This window comes from Pseudopipra pipra, chromosome 12 (assembly GCF_036250125.1).
Source record: "Pseudopipra pipra isolate bDixPip1 chromosome 12, bDixPip1.hap1, whole genome shotgun sequence".
NCBI lineage: Eukaryota > Metazoa > Chordata > Aves > Passeriformes > Pipridae > Pseudopipra > Pseudopipra pipra.
The window spans coordinates 21,310,215-21,327,813 of record NC_087560.1 but is presented as its reverse complement, the minus strand read 5'-3'; the positions used below and the strand labels follow the sequence as shown (position 1 = coordinate 21,327,813).

At 59.8% G+C, this 17,599-nt stretch overlaps 3 protein-coding genes and 1 long non-coding RNA gene across 4 annotated transcripts; 3 read left to right on the top strand and 1 right to left on the bottom strand.

Moving 5' to 3' along the window:
* The first annotated feature begins 3,390 nt into the window (after positions 1 to 3,390).
* PDIA3 (protein disulfide isomerase family A member 3) lies at positions 3,391 to 11,171 on the top strand. Its single transcript, XM_064669448.1, has 13 exons — positions 3,391 to 3,679; positions 3,786 to 3,864; positions 4,542 to 4,659; positions 5,035 to 5,142; positions 6,018 to 6,147; positions 6,626 to 6,742; positions 7,127 to 7,252; positions 7,690 to 7,872; positions 8,403 to 8,511; positions 9,308 to 9,436; positions 9,843 to 9,922; positions 10,431 to 10,488; positions 10,772 to 11,171. The coding sequence occupies exons 1-13, from the start codon at positions 3,510 to 3,512 to the stop codon at positions 10,889 to 10,891; spliced, it is 1,527 nt and encodes a 508-aa protein (XP_064525518.1). The 5' UTR covers positions 3,391 to 3,509; the 3' UTR covers positions 10,892 to 11,171.
* A 621-nt stretch (positions 11,172 to 11,792) lies between these two features.
* On the bottom strand, positions 11,793 to 13,704 carry LOC135421143 (uncharacterized). The gene is made up of 3 exons (XR_010433870.1): positions 13,250 to 13,704; positions 12,900 to 13,131; positions 11,793 to 12,783 (listed from the first exon to the last, which is right to left on the bottom strand). It is a non-coding gene; the product is annotated as an uncharacterized LOC135421143 (long non-coding RNA).
* A 272-nt stretch (positions 13,705 to 13,976) lies between these two features.
* Positions 13,977 to 16,658, top strand: LOC135421134 (peptidyl-prolyl cis-trans isomerase FKBP8-like). Its single transcript, XM_064669423.1, has 8 exons — positions 13,977 to 14,595; positions 14,727 to 14,893; positions 14,987 to 15,075; positions 15,232 to 15,449; positions 15,520 to 15,692; positions 15,770 to 15,847; positions 16,024 to 16,127; positions 16,217 to 16,658. Exons 1-8 carry the CDS (start codon positions 13,992 to 13,994, stop codon positions 16,251 to 16,253), a joined length of 1,470 nt encoding a protein of 489 aa, XP_064525493.1. The 5' UTR covers positions 13,977 to 13,991; the 3' UTR covers positions 16,254 to 16,658.
* Positions 16,647 to 17,392, top strand: SERF2 (small EDRK-rich factor 2). Its single transcript, XM_064669425.1, has 3 exons — positions 16,647 to 16,763; positions 16,982 to 17,090; positions 17,192 to 17,392. Exons 1-3 carry the CDS (start codon positions 16,757 to 16,759, stop codon positions 17,253 to 17,255), a joined length of 180 nt encoding a protein of 59 aa, XP_064525495.1. The 5' UTR covers positions 16,647 to 16,756; the 3' UTR covers positions 17,256 to 17,392.
* The last annotated feature ends 207 nt before the right edge of the window (positions 17,393 to 17,599 follow it).

Genomic DNA, 17,599 nt, shown 5'->3' with positions numbered 1-17,599 from the left:
GCTCTGCTCCCAGTCCCGCTGGCTCTGCAGCAGCTGCTGAACTGTGTCTCTGCTCAGCAAGTCCTGGGGCAGCACCACACAGATATGGGGAGAGGGGCCAGGACAAACCACACCGGCAGAAAGGCCTAGGGAACAGCAGGGTGTGCAGAGGTCCCAGCCAGCGGGGTGCGGGATCAGGAGGGTAGGGTTGGGCAGGGTGGGATTTCCCACTCAGGGAACAGAGCGTGCAGGGGTCCCGTGCAGGGCTGGTGGGACCCTCGCAATGTTGGACACAGCCAAGAAGGGGATGAACTGTGACAGGCTGACAAACGGCTGGGGAGTGAGATGGGGCAACCTGCAGAGCAGCAGCACGGCCAGTGCCAGCAGCACCTCTTCCCCAGGCATGGACAGCAGCACCCATGAAGCTGTGTGAGCCCTAGCACTGGAAAGGCATGGCCCTGAGCAACAGGACAGGCCCAGTGCCACTCAGCTGTGTTCCAGGACAGAACCCCAAGGCATGAGTCACGCACAGCTGAGAGAGCCTCTGCACCCACACACCCCACAGCATGGGCTTTGCATCCCTGCACGGGGCTTTGCACACCCCTCCCCATGCACAGACTCCACAACTCCTCACATGTGGGAGGTCTGAACTCTCTTAAGCACTGACTCTGTGGCTGTCCTGTGCACAGTCTTATGCACCACCTGTGGGCCATAACCCCACATGTTGTACACCTCTCCATAGGCACTTTCCTCCCAGTCACAAGGCTCCACCACTCATGGGCTCTGCATTCTCTGCCCCAGCCCAGCCCATCTGACCACCTCTCCATGCAGATGGTGCCAGGAGTGGTGCAGCAAAGCCAGGAATCACTGCATGGCCTCAGGCCTCATGCTGAGCAGCAGACCCTGGAAGGTGCCCTCTGGTATCTAAAAGTACTCCTGCAGGGAATGCAGCTCAGCAACCAGGCAGCAGGAGCGCAGGGGCCAGCAGGCCCTATGCTCCGCAGGGTCCTGGATGGGCTGGAGATAGCCACTCCAAGATGGGCAGTACCTGCACCAGGATCTCCAAGGCAGGAGCACCCTCACTGTCCTGGAGCAGATCCCAGAGCACAGGCTGCAGAAGAAAGCAGGACTGCACTGCGTATGCAACCCACACCTTTCCCCAGAGCTCTTTGCCCAATTCTTCCCCCATATTGGGTCTGGGCAGCCTTGCTACAAGGATAATGACCCAGGGGGCAAGGGAGGAGGGCACATGTACCAGTCCTTCTCCCTCACAGCTGGCACTGGACAAGAATCCAGGGACCGTGGCCTGCACCCCTGCCCGACCCTTGCCCGACCCAGCAGCCAGCAGGAGGGCTCCTGGGCCTATCACCCCAAACGCTGCCCTGCACCCAGGGAGGCCCTCGCTCACTGCCCCAGCACTGCCCCACTCACACTGAAGCAGCTCAGCAGCTCCCTCTTGGCCGAGCCCAGTGCTCCCACTCCAGGTATGGCCCATGGCTTGCAGGATGCCTGCAGATGCATTTGCCCCCAGCAAGTCCCAGAAGGAGGTGTTATCCAGGAGGCTGGTGAGGAGGATGGCCTTGCTCAGCTGCTCCCCAGCCACCTGCCCAACCTCCTCTTGTCTGGACAGGGCGAGGCTGCGGTCAAGCAGATGCAGGACATAGTTCAGGTGTGAAGCCTAGCCTGGAGCCTCCTCCCAGCACAGTGGGAGCTGTGAGGCCAGCCCCAGCAGGTAGGCAGCCAGGTCTGGGCAGAGGTCCCCAGCATCCAGCCTGGTGGACAGGGGCAGGAGCAGCCAGAGCTGCTGCAGCAGGCAGCGTTCACTGGGCAGGGCACTCTGGCAATGTGCCCTGGCCATGGGTTGGGGATGTCCCAGAGGCTGCAGGAGAGAGGCGCTGGTGCACACCAGCTCCTGGAATCAGCTGGGACGCACAGTCCTGCACAGCTCCAAAAGGGGAGCGTTCCCCCATGCCCACAGGTTCTGGCCCCCGGAGGAGTAGGGAGCTGTTCTTCCAGGCTCTGAGGCACTGGGCATCTGTGCCCAGGACTGGGAACAGCCACACTGCTGGGAGAACTGGGCCTGGAGGTCGGTGGGTAGCACCTCATGGCTCCTGCTACAGCAGAGCTGGGTGCCTCAGAGTAGGCAGCTTCTCAGGAAGCAACTCCGGGGGTCCTCCCACTGTGCACCCAGTGGGCAGGCACTGTGCCTGAGGGGCCGAGCCCCTGCTGGACCCCGGGCCGGGTCAGCACAGAGCTGCTCCATCAGGGCCTGCCGAGGCCCAGGGGTCTCCCTCAGGGAGGTGTTGCTGCAGACCGTGGCATTGAACTGGTCAGGGTCGTGCTCCCACAGCAGGCTTGCGCCCACGCCGAGCCACACTCGCCTGCAGGGAGGTACCAGGCAGCGTTGGCACAGGCGGCCCCCAGGTCCCGTGGGAGCTGTCCGGAGATCCAGGAGCTGTTGAAGAGGGTGCAGTAGAGGTAGATGGTGAAGCTGGAGACGCTGGCAGCCCAGGGACGCTGTCGTTGCACACAGCCTCCAGCCTGTAACCCGAGCCCGGCGCTGGCTCCGCCGCCGCAGACGGTGCCGAGCTCACGCATTACTGATGCCGGAACCCGGCACGGGCGGGAGCAGCGGGGCCCTGCCCGGGGTTTCGGGCCCTGCCCGGGGCTTTGGATCCCCCCCGGGGTTTCGGGCCCTGCCCGACCCCGCCACTCAGTCCCCGTCCGGCCCCGCGCGGTGGGCAGCGCCCCCTGCCGGCCCCGAGGCCGCTTGGCGGGAGGTGGCGGGCGGCGGCACAGCCCTGCCCGACACGCGGTCCCGGTCCAGGGCTCTTTGTCGCAAAGGCGGCGATGAAGTCAGATACGTCACCCGAGTTCTTTCCGCAGCTCCGGGGCCGACCGGCCGGTACAGCTCAATATCGGTGACAAAAAAGCCAGAAACGGCCCAGCAGGTTGGCCCCGTGCCGGTGGCGAGCACCCGGTGCCGGCTGGCCCCGATCATCAGTTCTGGGGACAGCGGGGACAGTTGCTGAAACTCAGCGGTCAGCAGGAGGGACCTGGGGACGAGGGAGGGCAGAAGCGTACGGACTCCAAGGGAAACGGATAGCAACGCAGAAACGGGGTACCGAGCACTGTCCCCCGACTGATGCACTGTCCCCCAAGGCCCATCTGAGCTGCCCGGCGCATTGCGAAGGGAGATGGCCCCGGGAGACTGAGATTTGGGGTTTTTACGGGAACAGCCCCGGACTCTCCCCGGTTCCCCCCCCCGCTCTCCCTCCCGCCGCTCCCGAACGCGCCCACCCCGCCGCTGGGAGAGAGGGGCGGGGCCGGCTGCAGAGACCCCACCCCCTGCCAGCAGCCCATTGGCCAGGGCCCGCGTGACGCACGCCCAATCAGGAGCTGCCACACGGCAGATCCGGCTGCGGGGGTGGGACTTCCGGCTGCGGCCCCGGCGCCTGTTCAGCCGCCGCCGCTTTCGGACCCGCCGCTCCCGCTGCCCCCGCTGCCCCCGCATCCGCTGTCCCGCCGCCATGACCGCGCCCCGGCCCCCGCCGCGGGCCCTGCCCGCAGCGCTGCTGCTGCTCCCTCTGCTCTCCCTCGGTGCCCGCGCCTCCGACGTGGTGGAGCTCAGCGATGCCGATTTCGAGAGCGGCCTGGCCGAGCGCCCGGGGCTGGTGCTTGTGGAGTTCTTCGCGCCCTGGTGAGAGGCCACCCGGGGCGGGCGGGGGCGACGGGACCAGGCGGGCGGGGGGCCGGGCCGGGCCGGGCCGGGCGCTCGGCCGGCCTGACCCCCCCCGTTCCCCCAGGTGCGGGCACTGCAAGCGGCTGGCGCCGGAGTACGAGTCGGCCGCGACTCGGCTGAAGGGGATCGTGCCTCTCGTGAAGGTGAGCACCGGCTCCCCCAGCGGGGCGGGGCGGGCCGGCGGACGGGGTCCGGCCCTGCGGAGCTCGGCGTGCTCCGACGGGCCTCGTCTGCGTGAAGCACTGAAGTCCAGGAAGCATCTGGAAGTCGAGCCCTGCAGGGCTGCAGCCGCGCAGCTGGTGTGCGGAGAGTGTGCTGGGTGTGCGAGGGCTCTCTCCAGCCTGGAGGAGGAGGCCTGCCGTGAGCTGTGTGATGAGGTGGAGAGCGAGCACCATGCTGCTCCTACCCAGTGAGGGTTGCTGACCAGGAGCTTTCTCTTCTGCCACAAAACTTGTAGAGTTTTCTCAAATCAATTTCTCGCTTCCTTTATGGGAACTGGCATGGACTCTTGGACGGGTCAGCCTGCTTTCTTCAGGTGTTGTGGGAACTCTTTTGTACTGACAAGGTGCTGAGAAATTCCTTGTTATTGGTTACAAGAAACTGTCTTTTCTAATATTTTTTGTGTGTATATGGCCAAAGTTGTCTTTCCATTATTTCCTCTAATATTTTTCTAGGCTTCTCGTTACACCTGTGCTATCTCCTTCCCAGTCTGGGCTCTCCAGCACCAGGGGCCATGTGATGGATTTCTCCAGTCCCTTTGCTGGGTTGGGTGTGTCAGGGCTCGATCTTGATCTGAATAGAAAGGTTTCTCTCCCTTTAGGTTGACTGTACAGCAAACTCAAACACCTGTAACAAGTATGGAGTCAGTGGATATCCTACCTTAAAGATTTTTCGAGATGGAGAAGAGGCAGGAACCTATGATGGGCCCAGGACAGCAGGTAAGAGCTGGTCAGCAGTGCCTGGCTTGCTGAACTGTTGCAGGAGGCAGGCCCACGTGTAACAGCCTGGTGTCCAGGGATACAGAGAAGGTTCCCACCCACACATACACCACCCTCTTGCCCTTTTCAGAACTCTTTGTGCTGGCAAAGCCCTGGATGTTTATTTTCCTGTGAAGGTTTCCACTTTAACTCCTAGTTCCCAGGATGCTAGAAAGTTCCTGTATGAAGCTGGTGGGAGCACTCCTTCAGTTCACATGTTTATTATAGTGGGGACATGTATGGATTCTCTAGAAACAATTTTTGGATTAGGAAGCTTGAAAAGTGTCTTGTGGAATCTGGTATTGATCCCGTTAATTGTTTTACTTCTCTTTCAAGATGGGATTGTCAGTCATCTTAAGAAACAGGCAGGACCTGCTTCAGTGGCTCTCAGTTCTGTGGCTGAGTTTGAGAAGTTCGTTGGCGATAAAGATGCTTCTGTTGTGGGTGAGTAGAGGTAGTGCAGTGTGAAATGAGCAGACACTGTGCTCTGGCAGCTCGTGTGGAAGGATCAGAGGCAGTACCACAGGCTGTAGCAAGGGAAATTCCAGGTGGACACAAGCAAAAAAGCTGTTGGTAATGAGAACAATAAAGCCCTGGAAGATGTGCCCAGAGGGATTTCAAAGAGTTCAGCCTGGAAGACTTTTACAACTCAGTTGAACAAAGCTCTGAGCAGCCTGGTCTGACTGGGGCTGGTCCTGCTTCAAATGGGAGGTTGCACCTGAGGACCCTGAGAATTCCTTCCAAATTTTTTTTTTTCCCCTGGCCCTCTGGCTGTGATGCCCCCTCCAGCACTTTAGTATATGTTTTCCAAAGATTGTTGTTTTCTTGGCTGACTGACGACAGGTAGCTTTGGGGTGCTGGAGGGTACATTTGGGGCTCTGGTGGCACCGGGGGGCTGTTGGCATCAGGTCATGTGACTGTGGTTACAGTGGCAACAGCAAGTGTGCAGATCAGGTGTGCTGTCTTGAAGATGAGTATCGATCAGCATCCTCAAAGTTACTGTTATGAAGTGCTAACGGCAGTTGTTACCACTGGCAGTGTCACACGGTCACCAGTGGATGTTTGGGTGCTCAGCGGACAGTTGCCTTTGGCTGAATGACCAAGATGAGCAACTCCTGAGTAACTTTCTCCTGCTGGAAGGGATAGAGTGCAGGGAGGTTCAAAAAAGTGGGAGAGAAACAGTGAAAGGTGAAGGCCTGAACATACATTGGAAGACTTTATTCAGGAGTGATGTTTCAGTGCACTGTAGAGAAAAATGCTGAGGGCTGCAGAGGGACTGCAGCTGCGTCAGTTTGGGGTCATGTACCTTTCTGCTCCAGGCTTCTTTAGGGATGCATCTGGGGATGCTTATTCGGAGTTCATGAAAGCAGCCAACAGCCTCAGGGACAACTACCGCTTCGCACACACTTCCGAGGAGCAGCTGGTGCAGAAGTATGAAGAAGATGGAGAGTAAGTTACTTAACACAAAGCTTTCTTGTTATTGAGGCATTTGGAACAGATTCGTGGATTCTGGTTGTTAGCTGGGTTCACTTTGTGAACATAGCTTAAGGTCTAGTTTCTTCCCCAGTTGCCAGTGGTGTATCCTTTTTGTCTTTTTTGAGTTGAGATAGACAAGTGCAAATGGTCGCAGGCTCTGAAGGTTAGCATCTGCCTGCGGATGGGAAATATCTCAATGGAGGCGTTTTGCTTCCCCATTGCTTATTATGGTGGGGGGGTTGTTTCTCATTGTGGCCTGTTTGAATCATAGAGGAGGCTCTGACAGGTACATCTGATGTAGTAGTGCCACCAAGAAGCTAGACAGTGTTGTTTGAGTTATGAATGGTGAGTGGGAATAGTCTCTGGAGAATGGGCTCTTGCCTCATCTGGCTGCTGTCCTTCGACTCCCAGGGACCCATTGAACTAATTCACAATACCTCTTTCCCCCCAGAGGTATAGTCTTATTCCGTCCTCCACGCCTGACCAACAAGTTTGAGGAGAGCTCCATCAAGTACCCAGAAGACAAAATCACCAGTGGAAAGATCAAGAAATTCATCCAGGAGAACATGTGAGCGATTCCTCACCAGCAAACATGACAGACTGGCTTTGTCCCTGTCAGAGCTTGTTTTCCTAGCTGGCATTGCTGCCACTTTGTGCTGAGTGTCTTGGCACTGCTCCCCTTTGGGGACACCTTCCTGAAATCCTGGCCTGGCTGTTGGCATGCAGTCTCCATGTTCTAACCATGCTTCTGTTTAAAAACCGAACTTATGAGAAGTGTGCCAGCTTTGGCCTTATTTAGATCACTTTAGCCACTGATGTGGCTGGAGATGCAGATTTAACTCAGAATAGTCTGGTATAGGAATGAACCAAGTGTTTCTTCCTGGGAAGCAAGTGTGCTGTGTTGAGCCTGTTCTGGGGTCATGGGCTCTGCTAACACCTCTCTCATTGACAGCTTTGGCATCTGCCCACACATGACTGAAGACAACAAAGACTTGATCCAGGGCAAGGATTTGCTGGTGGCATACTACGATGTGGACTATGAGAAGAACGCAAAGGGATCCAACTACTGGCGCAACAGGTGGGAGGGGTGGAGGGTGCATCGGCCTTGCGATGTTCCTGTCTTGCTGTGGTTCTGAGCTTGAGTGACAGTCCTCTGAAACCCTGCCTGCTTGCTCTTGGATCCCTGGTCCTTAGGGACTTAGATCTTTCCCACAAACCGCCTCGCTGCTGTGGTGTGCAACTCCATCCTTCGTGTCCCCCAATGCCTGAGACACCGGGGTCATGCGGTCAGGGTGGAGGATGAAAACATACAACACTCACCTCGGTCACCATAGACACAAGCTTACTGCTCTGCTTCTCAGCACCATTTCTACAGGACTTGGCTCTGCAGAGCATGTTGTGCCACTGAATTCCTTGTCCAGCATGCACGTCAGCTTGAAGGGTGTTACATCACGTGTAAGAAAATGTTCCAAGAAATAATGCTTTGTCTTTTTGTTTGTTATTTTTTCCTTTCAGAGTTATGATGGTTGCAAAGAAATTCTTGGATGCCGGCCATAAACTTTCTTATGCTGTTGCTAGTCGGAAAACCTTTGGCCATGAGCTTTCCGAGTTTGGTCTGGACAGCAGCGTGGGTGAGGCCCCAGTTGTTGCCATCAGAACTGCCAAAGGAGATAAATACGTCATGCAAGAAGAGTTCTCGTGAGTTCTTGAACTTGTTAGTGTTGAGTCTCACTGGCTGGACTTTGGTCTACAAGTCTCTGACCAGATGATACTTTGTTAGCTTGGAGGAAACAGGAAAGCTGAATGATGCGGTTGGAAGAAATGATTGTTGGGTCAAAACGGCTCCTGCTTGTGTGTTTTCCTGCTCTTTAGGGAGCTTGCAGCCCTTCCTGTTATACAAAGGGGGGGAATTTAATTAAAGATATCAAAGTGTCTGGTTAGGAACTAGGGTGCAATAAAAGGCAAAGGAGATAGTTGTACCTTTTATCTTGAAAAAATAAACAGTGCTGGAAGCCTAAAACTTCAAATGGGATGTGCATCCAGCCTCCTGTCAGAGCCCTTAAGGGCATCCTTGCACTTGTTCTGGGGTCTAAGCCAGCCCAGACTGGTGCTGTCAGAGATGCAGGTGGCATCTGTTGTGTGGGTGGAAGGAGCTTAAATCAGCCTTGAAAGTTTCTCTCTCTCATCCTATGTGTGTGATGATGGCTGTAATATCACTTCTCTTTCAGCCGTGATGGAAAGGCTCTAGAGAGATTCCTGCAAGATTACGTTGATGGAAACTTGAAAAAGTACCTGAAATCAGAGCCTATCCCTGAAAGCAATGACGGCCCTGTAAAGGTGAGTGCTGCATGTGGATGTGAAGACTGTTCGGCAGCATCTTCCAGCCAGTGCCAGGGTGGAGTACTGTGAGTGTGGCATGGTGGCAGCTCGAGGAGCCTCTGCGGTGATAGATGGAGGAATTACTTGCTCCCTTGTTGCACTGCAGCTTTTTGAGGCAAGGGAGACGTGCAGCTTGCAGTTTGGGTTCTGTTTTGTTCTCTTAGCATAGTAACTGCTGCTTGAGCACAACAGCTATGCTTCACAAGTGCAGCATCATCCAGATTTCCAGGGATTACGCAAAGGCCTGCTGTCTTGGCTTGTGCTCCCTTGGTGGCATGGCCTTCCTGTTGGTTGTGACTGCGCTATTTTAGGGAACTTTGTGTTCATCTTGTCTTTGGGAACTGCCTTTCATCCTCCCAGGCAATTCTGCCCTGAGTAAGAGCATTTCCTGTCATGGCTTTATGGTGAGGCCCTCATACAGGAGTGAGAATCACTGTGTTTGAGGGGATGGGCATGGCCTCAGCTGGCCCTGCTAGGCTAATTCCTCAGCTTGGAACTTGCTGGGATTAAAAAGAAACGGTTTTGTCCTCCTCCTGCATGGAGACCATGTGCAGACCTCACTTGCAGGTAGTGCTGGTACGTTATAGCAAACTTTTATCAGCATGCTGAGGATGAGGAGTGCTATGTTTGGTTGTCTCGCTGCTTGCTGTGCAGGTGTGGGAGGCCCAGGCTTGAGTGGAGTGTGTGGAACATGTCATGTCACAGCCTCATACCTGACTTGGAAGCAACTAACTGGTGTGATCAAACCTTACAGGTGGTGGTGGCTGAGAACTTTGATGAAATTGTTAATGCAGAAGACAAAGATGTCCTGATAGAGTTCTATGCACCATGGTGCGGCCACTGCAAGAATCTGGAGCCCAAATACAAAGAATTGGGGGAGAAGGTAGGTCTGGAACTCTTGCAAAAGTGAACTAGAATTTTGCAGCACTAAACAATCCTGCAGGTTGTTTGTAGCCTCTGTGATAATGGGACATAATTGTGCCTTCCTGAGGACTTGGAGTTTTGGCATCTGGTGAGTGCAGATGTCCGTCAGCAGGATCTGTGGTAGCAATCACAGTGGTAGGTTTAGTCTGTTGCCCTTGGCTGTGGCTGATTCAGTGACTGGCCTCAACTGGCCAAGCTTCTTTTTGGATCTTTTCCATCTGCATGATGATAGTCTCCCATTTGGGGAGGGATGGTGAGATGGCATCTCCTGTGTGCTGTCCTCTGACACTGCTATCCCAGCCGTTGCTGACTGCTGGGTTCCTGGAGTTTGGGATTGGTTACTAATGGGCTCATTCTACCCACAGCTCAGCAAAGATCCCAATATCATCATTGCCAAAATGGACGCTACAGCCAATGATGTGCCTTCTCCCTATGAAGTCCGAGGGTAGGTCTGACTGCTGTGACTCCATGTGTTAGTGGGTGGGTCCGGCTCTGTCTGCCATCGGCTGCAGCACTAGAGCTGGAAGAGCCTCACAGGGAGGGGGTGTGTGAGGACTGACATGCGACTGCTGAGCAATGGCTTGATTTGGAGAAATGAAGAGTGGAAGAAAAGGACATTGATCTGCCTCGATTCTCCAGGATTCTGGTGTCCTGGCTCTGCCTGGAGGCCTGCCCTGCTGCTTTGGAATCTGCTGTGATTCTGTTCCTGGCAGTGTGAAAACAAATCTGGACTTGCTGTTCCAAAAGCAGTCAGCCAGCAAACTTGGACCTGTGAGCTCAGCAAGCTCTGCAGACCTGGCCAGGCCCTTGGAGGCCACACCTGCTGCCTCAGAGCTGCCAAAGCTGTGCCATGTTAAACCAGGGCAGTGTGGGCTGCAAGTCCCTTCTGTATGGGCTGGTCTGACAGAAATCAAAGCATGTCAGGAGCTCAGGTGTCCCTTCTCTCTCCCCAGCTTCCCCACCATCTATTTTGCTCCAGCTGGCAAGAAGCAGAGTCCAAAGAAGTATGAGGTGAGTATTTTGCTGTTCTTGCTGCTTTATAAAGAAGTGAAGAGCATCTGGGTGTCCAAATTACACTCAAGCCGCTCTGGAGTTGGGGGTGGCTCTGTGTCCTGTTGCCCTGGGAACACACCTGGTGGTACCTGCTGGGAATGTTGCACTGCATGCTGCAGGCCCTGGGGAGAGCTATGCTTGCAGTCACCTAGGTCTCCTGCCTGGCACCTGAACCCCTCTCAGCAGAGGGGAAGCCCAGGGTGGGTACAGGCCCTGCCTCACTGTCATCTGTTTTCTGCAGGGGGGCAGAGAAGTGAGTGACTTCATCAGCTACCTGAAGCGGGAGGCAACCAACACTCCTGTGCTGCAGGAGGAAGATAAATCCAAGAAATCCAAGAAGAAGGTGAAGGAGGATTTGTAAAGTACCCACTTGCTATCTGGTCAGGATGAGCTCTTTGTGAATTGGGGAAGCACTGGGCAGACTGGGGCCAGTTCTGGGCTGTGGAGAGCCAATGGGCTGATGGCCCTCAGCTGCTGTATCTAGTAATGTTTAATTTCCTGCCGTCTCTTAGCTGCACTGTTGTTGGGCTCCCCAGACTGGTTTGTTTTGTGGTTTGGGAAGGGTGGGGGATACAGTTATTTTCTAATTTTTTTTGTACATTTGGAGAAGTGAAACAATAAAATGACCCCCTTAAGACCAAGTGTCTCTGTCCTGGGGTGACCTGTCATGCCTAACACTGGGATCCTGCTCTTCACAGACAGCAGCTCTCTGCTGTGAGTCATTCCCTTCAGTGAGCTCTCACACGTCTGTTCCTAACCATTGAGCTCAGCCGTCTACCCTATTCTCCTCCTTCCTCAGCTACCACGGTCCCTCCAGAACATAGCAGCAGCAACTGTCCCGGTGTGCTGGGCTTCAGGTGCTCCATTTACACACATTTTGGGCTTTGGGACTCTGATCACAAGTGCCTTTGCTGTCTGTGTGCTGCCCCAGTGAGTTCAGAGGAACGTGGTGCTCACTGCGACTGTTGGATCAGAGCAGTGCAAGCACAGGGAGCAGGCTGGCATGGGGCTTGCTCAGCAGCAGAAATAAATGAACTTTGAAGCTGGTGCACAAGTAGTCAGGTGTAGGGGAGGAGTGCTACTTCCTACAGACTCTGGCCAAACACAGGTAGGGCCTGGGCTGAGAGTTTCTCATAGCCAGGTGCTTGGCTGTGGTGAGGGCAGTTAAGACCAGTTAATTGTAAGATCATTTTGTCTCTTGGTAGGAAACAGGCTGATAGCTGAGTTAGTCTTCAGGAGGGAGAGGAATAAACCCTGTGTTGTGGGCTGTGACTGACCAGGATATCCTGCTTTCCTCTGGGAAAGGCAGGAGTGAGATGGGCTGACCAGGGAGGGGCTGTTGCCCTGACTCTGGATTCTTGTGCTGCATGCAAGTTGAAGAGGGCACTGCTGTGTGGCAGCAGTTACCAGGGCAAGAGCCAGAGCTTGCTCTATCTCTGGATTCCTCCCCCACAACTCAAAAGGCACGTTATTTATTGCTGCTGGAATTCTCCAGGTACAGTAGCTCATACAAGGCTTAGCACACACTACTCTGGCTACAGCAGCTGTGCAGTACAACACTTTCTTCCCCAGCTGCATCAGTAGCTCAAACATCTTCCTCCTGTGCTCTGCTGCTCTGGCAGGTGCTCTGTGGCCCAGTACAGGTCTAGAGGCTCCTTGGGGGGAGGATATAATGTCCAATGGTCCCTGCACCTCAGACTAGCAGGAGTCCCACATCTGGCTGTGGGCTCCAGGCACTGCTGCAAGAAACAGGAGCACAACAAGTTCTCCTGACAGCTCACAATTACCCCTGTAACACCAAACTGGAGCACTGCTTCATTGGTGGGTAGGACAGTGCCCTCAGTCAGGGAGAGCCGGGGACGCTGTTCTCATCCTGGCTTTGCTCCCTGGACTGTGACTCCAGACCTGGTGGCAGCTGGGGACTGAGCCACTGTCCAAAGTAACACATCCCCCTTGGGCTGGCTCAGGCCTCAGCAGAAGGTCTCCAAGTGCCTGGCTCTGCCTCTCCCCTGCAGCCACGGCCTCCTGCTCTCCCCCAGGGAGCAGGGAATGAGCTGGCTTCAGGTGCTACAGGACAGCTGGAGCAGCAGGCACTGCTTCAGAGACAGGGCTGGATAAGGAAGGAAAAAAACTGCAACAGCAGTTTGCCTAGGACCTCCTGCTTCTTTCAAACTGCAGAGCCATTCTTTTGGTATGAGACAGCTTCTGGTGGAGGTATTCACAGCAATTCTCTTGCTGGTAGCTGGGATGCATCTGGAGAGGAAAAAATATATATGGATCAGCTCCAGAAGAGAAATCAGTCCATGCCCTGCATCCAGCCTCACCTTCTTGAGGTGGTGGTACTCATACACAATTGTAGTTTCAAGTACCTGAAATCCAGAGATGCAGTGGGCAGGACCCAGGACCAGAGCATGGCTGTACGGTGCCACGGTGCCTGGCTCTCCTGCTTGCCTTGTGTTCCTCTGTTCCTTGCTTCAGCCTCTTCATCTTGGCTTCCAGTTGCACAAACCTCCAGCTCATGCTGCTGACATGAGCATGCAGTCGCAGTACTCTGTCTACACTAAATGCTGCTCTGTGGAGCAGGCGGTGTGGTACCACCTCCTGCAACCAGGAAATGCCTGTTCTCCTGGGGCCTGTGAGACCTGCGTGGCAGAGCAGGGCCCATGCTCCTGCTGAGACCTGAAGGGTGGTGAGCAGGCAGGGCTGTGCCCAAACTTACCTTATAGCCATGGGCGATGAGGCAGGAGCTCATCTCGACCCCTCCATGCTGTGGGGCTGGGCCAAATTACACCAAGCAACAGGGAGCCCGTGGCAGTAGGTGCTAAGCTCTCTTCCTGTAAGTAATCCAGGATCTCTGCTGAGGAGGAACTGCTCACCTGGGACCTGCATCTGGTAAGGAGCAGAAGATCACAAGGGTTAAAACTCTGGAGCCCCTCTCCTCCAACTTGGCCAGGACCTTGGGCTTACTGGAAGACCTATTCTCCAAAGTTGAGCTTGCAGTTGCACAGCTCTGGTGGGAATAGAGCCCCTGGCCCACCGGGGAGATCCCAAGGGCCTTTTGGGAAGCCCCTGGGGATGGTGTGGTGCGGGGCACAGGGGATGCCCTGCAACTGCAGCAGAGATAGCCTGAGGCCATGAGGTTTCACCCAGGCTTGCAACGTCCTTGTGTTTGTCGTGGCCTTCTGGCCAAAGCCTCTTTGCTCCCCCCTGCACGCCCCATCCCGGCTGCCCTGGGCTCTCCGATCCCCCCAATCGCCTCACTCCCCAGCTGCCCTGGAAGGCGATCACGGGCCCCGGCGCTCTCTGCAACAACGCCGGTAAGTCCCTCTGGTGCCCGGTTCCCCCTGCCAGGCCCGGTCCCAGCTGCCGCCGCCCGCAGCCCCGCAGCGCCCGCGCCGCCGCCGCGATGTGCACGTGCAGGAAGCTGAGCCAGAGACCCGGTCCGCCGTCCGGTACCGGAGATGCCCGCGCAGCTACGCCCGCGGCGTTGCACGGCGTGCGCGACAGCGGCGGGCGGGCGGTCCCGGGGGGCAGCGGCGGGCGGGGCGGGCGCCGGGAGCCCCGCGGCGGGGCTCGTCCTGAGCCGGCTATTTTTGCCGCCGGCCCCGGCTAATCCCCTGAGCCGCTTCCCAGCATTAGGTAACGGCGCGGCGGGATGCGCTCGGCGGCGGCCCCGGCCCGGGCGGACCCCGGCAGTCGCCGCGCGGCGGAACCGGTGGCGACGCGCCCTGTGCGTGCTGGGGGCCGTGGGCACCCGCCGCCGAGCCCCGGGGACGCCCGGACCGAGGCCAGGTGGTAGCGGCGTGCGGCGAGGCGGGGCAGGGGCGGGCATGCCGGGCCCCTCGCCCGGCGGCTCCCCGGAGAGGGAGACAGGGGCAGGCGGGCGGCCGCGGGGGCCGGGCAGGGACCGGCGGGTGCGGTTCCGGCTGCCCCACACGGCTATCGCGCTGCCGACGGTGCGCGAGGAGGAGCGGCTCTTTTACCGGCGGCTGGAGGCACTGGCGGTGCCGGGGCCAGGCGGCTTCGGGCCACTCTTCGCCGCCGACGGCTGGAGCGACCTGACGGGTGAGAGCCCTCGGGCAACCCTGGGCGAACCAGGCCGGGAGTCGCGGGCTGTGAGGGGCCCGGGGAAAGCCGGGCAAAGGATGCCGGTTTCGGGGATCCAGGCTGGGCTCTCAGCGCCGTCTCCCCCGCAGATGACCGGCTGCTCCGGAAGCGCGTGGTGCGGGCCGGGCTGGGCGGGCCACAGCCGCGGCCGGGCCAGGAGGTGTCGGTGAAGGTGCTGGGCGCCCTTGAGGACGGCGGGCTGGTGGAGCGGGACCCGCGGCTCACCTTCGTGCCTGGCCACGGGGACGTCGTGCAGGTGAGCTCAAACCAGTGCACTGTTCGGTGCGGCGCAGGCTCAGCGCCGCCCGGTGCCGCCGCGCCTCATTAGCCTCGCCATGCCCATCCGCAGGCGCTGGAGCTGGGCGTCCCAACCATGCAGCCCGGGGAGATCTCCTTCTTCCTCGCCGCCTGCCCCTACGCCTATGGCCGCCCGGGCAGGTAAGGCGGGTGGGCAGGGGGAGCCATCAGGCAGGGGCCGGGAGGGCAGACGGACCGGGGCAGCTGGATGGGGACAGGGGCAGGTGGATGGGGCCGGGAAGGCAGGGTGGGCAGGGGACCGGGGCGGGCAGGGGGCAGCCGGTGCTGTGCCCGCAGGGAGCCCGACGTGCCGCCCGAGGCGCCGCTGCTGTTCGAGGTGACGCTGCTGGAGGTGCGGGACGGCCCCGACCCGCAGCCGCTGCCGCCCGCCGCCCGCCTGCGCCTGGGTTCGCAGCGCAGGGAGCGGGGCAACTTCCATTTCGCGCGGGGCGACTTCGCGGCGGCGCTGCGCTCGTACCGGCTGGCCCTGCACGCCCTGGATGGCCCCGCTACCGGTGAGACCGGCCGGGAGGGAGGGCCCGGGGCGGCGGGGCCGGGACGCTGAGACCGCCGCTCGCCCCGCAGCGCCTCCCGGGCCCGAGGAGGAAGAGGAGCTGCAGGAGCAGCGCGTGAAGTGCCTCAACAACTGCGCGGCCGCCGAGCTGAAACTGGGGCGGGTGGAGGAGGCGCTGGCAGCCTGCGAGGCGGCCCTGCGGATCAGCCCCGACAACGGCCGGGCACTGCTCCGGCGGGGGCAGGTGGGACCCGCCCCGCTCCGCCCCTCTTGGCGCCCCTCGGCCCGGCCGCCCGCTACCCCCAACTCCTCTGCCTGTAGCTGCTGGCGGAGCAGGGCCGGGACGCAGAAGCCGCGCTCGTCCTGAGGAGAGCCCTGGAGCTGGATCCGGCCAGCAAGGTGCGGGGGCAGGAGGGGCGGGGGCCCGCAGGCTGGTACCGGGAGCGATGGGACGGGCGGGGCTCTCGCAAGAGCCAGTGCCGGGAGCAGTGGGGCGGGAGGAGATCCCGCAGGAGCCGGGACCGTCGGGAGTCCCACTGGAGCTCTGTTCGCCACAGCTGCCCTTCCTCCCGCAGGTGATCCACGCCGAGCTCTCACGGCTAGCGAAGCGCCAGAGCGCCCCATCTAGCACCGCCTCGCAGGACCCCCGCCACGACCCGATGCCGCCGCCGAGCCCCGGGTGCGTAGGCGAATTTGGCTGTGCGGGGACGGATACCCGTCCCGCACCGTCTTGGCGTGGGTAGCACCCACGGCCGTCCCTCCCTGTAGATCTCCTGCACCGCCCACGGCGGAAGGAGCGGTCTGAGCGGCCCCGCAGCGCACCGGAGCCCGACCGAGGAGAGAGGAAGGCTCCCGCACCATCCTCCCTGCATTGCCCCGCACTCCCTGGGGTGGAGAAGAGCGCTGCAGTGGGGGAGGACGGCGGGCGGGAGGGCTGAGGGGAAGAGCGGGGCCGTATATCCCTCTCCTCTCCGTCCCGCATCGCTCCCCCCCCTCCGCAGCGCTTTCCGCCCGGCTCATGACGTCACGATGGGGCGTGGCCCCGGCGCCACACCCCCTGCGCGAGGGGTGGCTGTAGCGCGTGCGCCCCATCCCCGGCTTTTTCGCCCCCGCCGGCAGAACGGCGGTCGTAGCCCGCGGCCAATCAGGCGGGGTCTGGCCAGAGAGACGCACCAGTGGGAGTGCAGCAAGGGTGGGATCGGCACTGTGATTGGCTGTGGCTGCCTTTAAAGTCTGGCACGGGGGGGGGGGCGCGGGGGGGTCAGTGCGGGACGTGGCGGCGGAGCGGAGGTGGGAAGGAGCGGCGCCATGACCCGTGAGTGTGGGGGGGACCTGGGCTGGGACCCGTGAGTGTGGGCTGGCCCGGGGGTGCCGTGCCATGACCCGGCCGTGCCATGGCCCAGTGGCGCGCCGGGACCTGGCCTGCGGGCCGCGGCTGGGCTGGGGCGGGAGGGTGGTGGAGCCCGTGAGCGCGGGGTGCGGGGCGGGCCGCGCCGCGGGGCCGGCCGCGCTGAGGCGGCCGCGCCGTGGCAGGCGGAAACCAGCGCGAACTGGCGCGGCAGAAGAACCTGAAGAAGCAGAGCGACTCGGGCAAGGGCAAGCGGCGGGACGACGGGCTCTCGGCCGCCGCCCGCAAGCAGAGGTGAGCGCCGGGCCGGCCCCGCTGGCCTCCCCCGCCCCGCTCCCTGCTCCCGCCCTGTGGCGGTGCCGGCCCCGCCGCCAGCCCCGCCGCGCTCCCCGCAGGGACTCGGAGATCATGCAGCAGAAGCAGAAGAAGGCTGACGAGAAGAAGGAGGGCAACAAGTAGCGGGCGGCCGTGCCAGGCCGCCGCCCCAGGGCCGGTCCCGCCGGCAGGATGCCCTGCACCGCCCTGGGCCGGGCCCCCCGGCCGCGCCCCGCACCGCGCGGCGCTGTCCCCTATTAAAGTAGCTGTGGAGCCCTGCACGCCGCGTCTGCTCGTCCGTCCGCCGGGCGGGGGGCGGGGGGGAGCGGGCACTGCCGCTGAAGCGATCGCGGCCGCGGAGAGAAGGACCAAGCGCGGCGGTGGTGGAGCGGCGGCATCTTCACGGTGAGGAACAAAGGTGGGGCCGGGCCTGGGCGGTCCCTGGGACATCACCGGGGGTCAGCGCGGGGGATGGGTTTGAGGGGCGA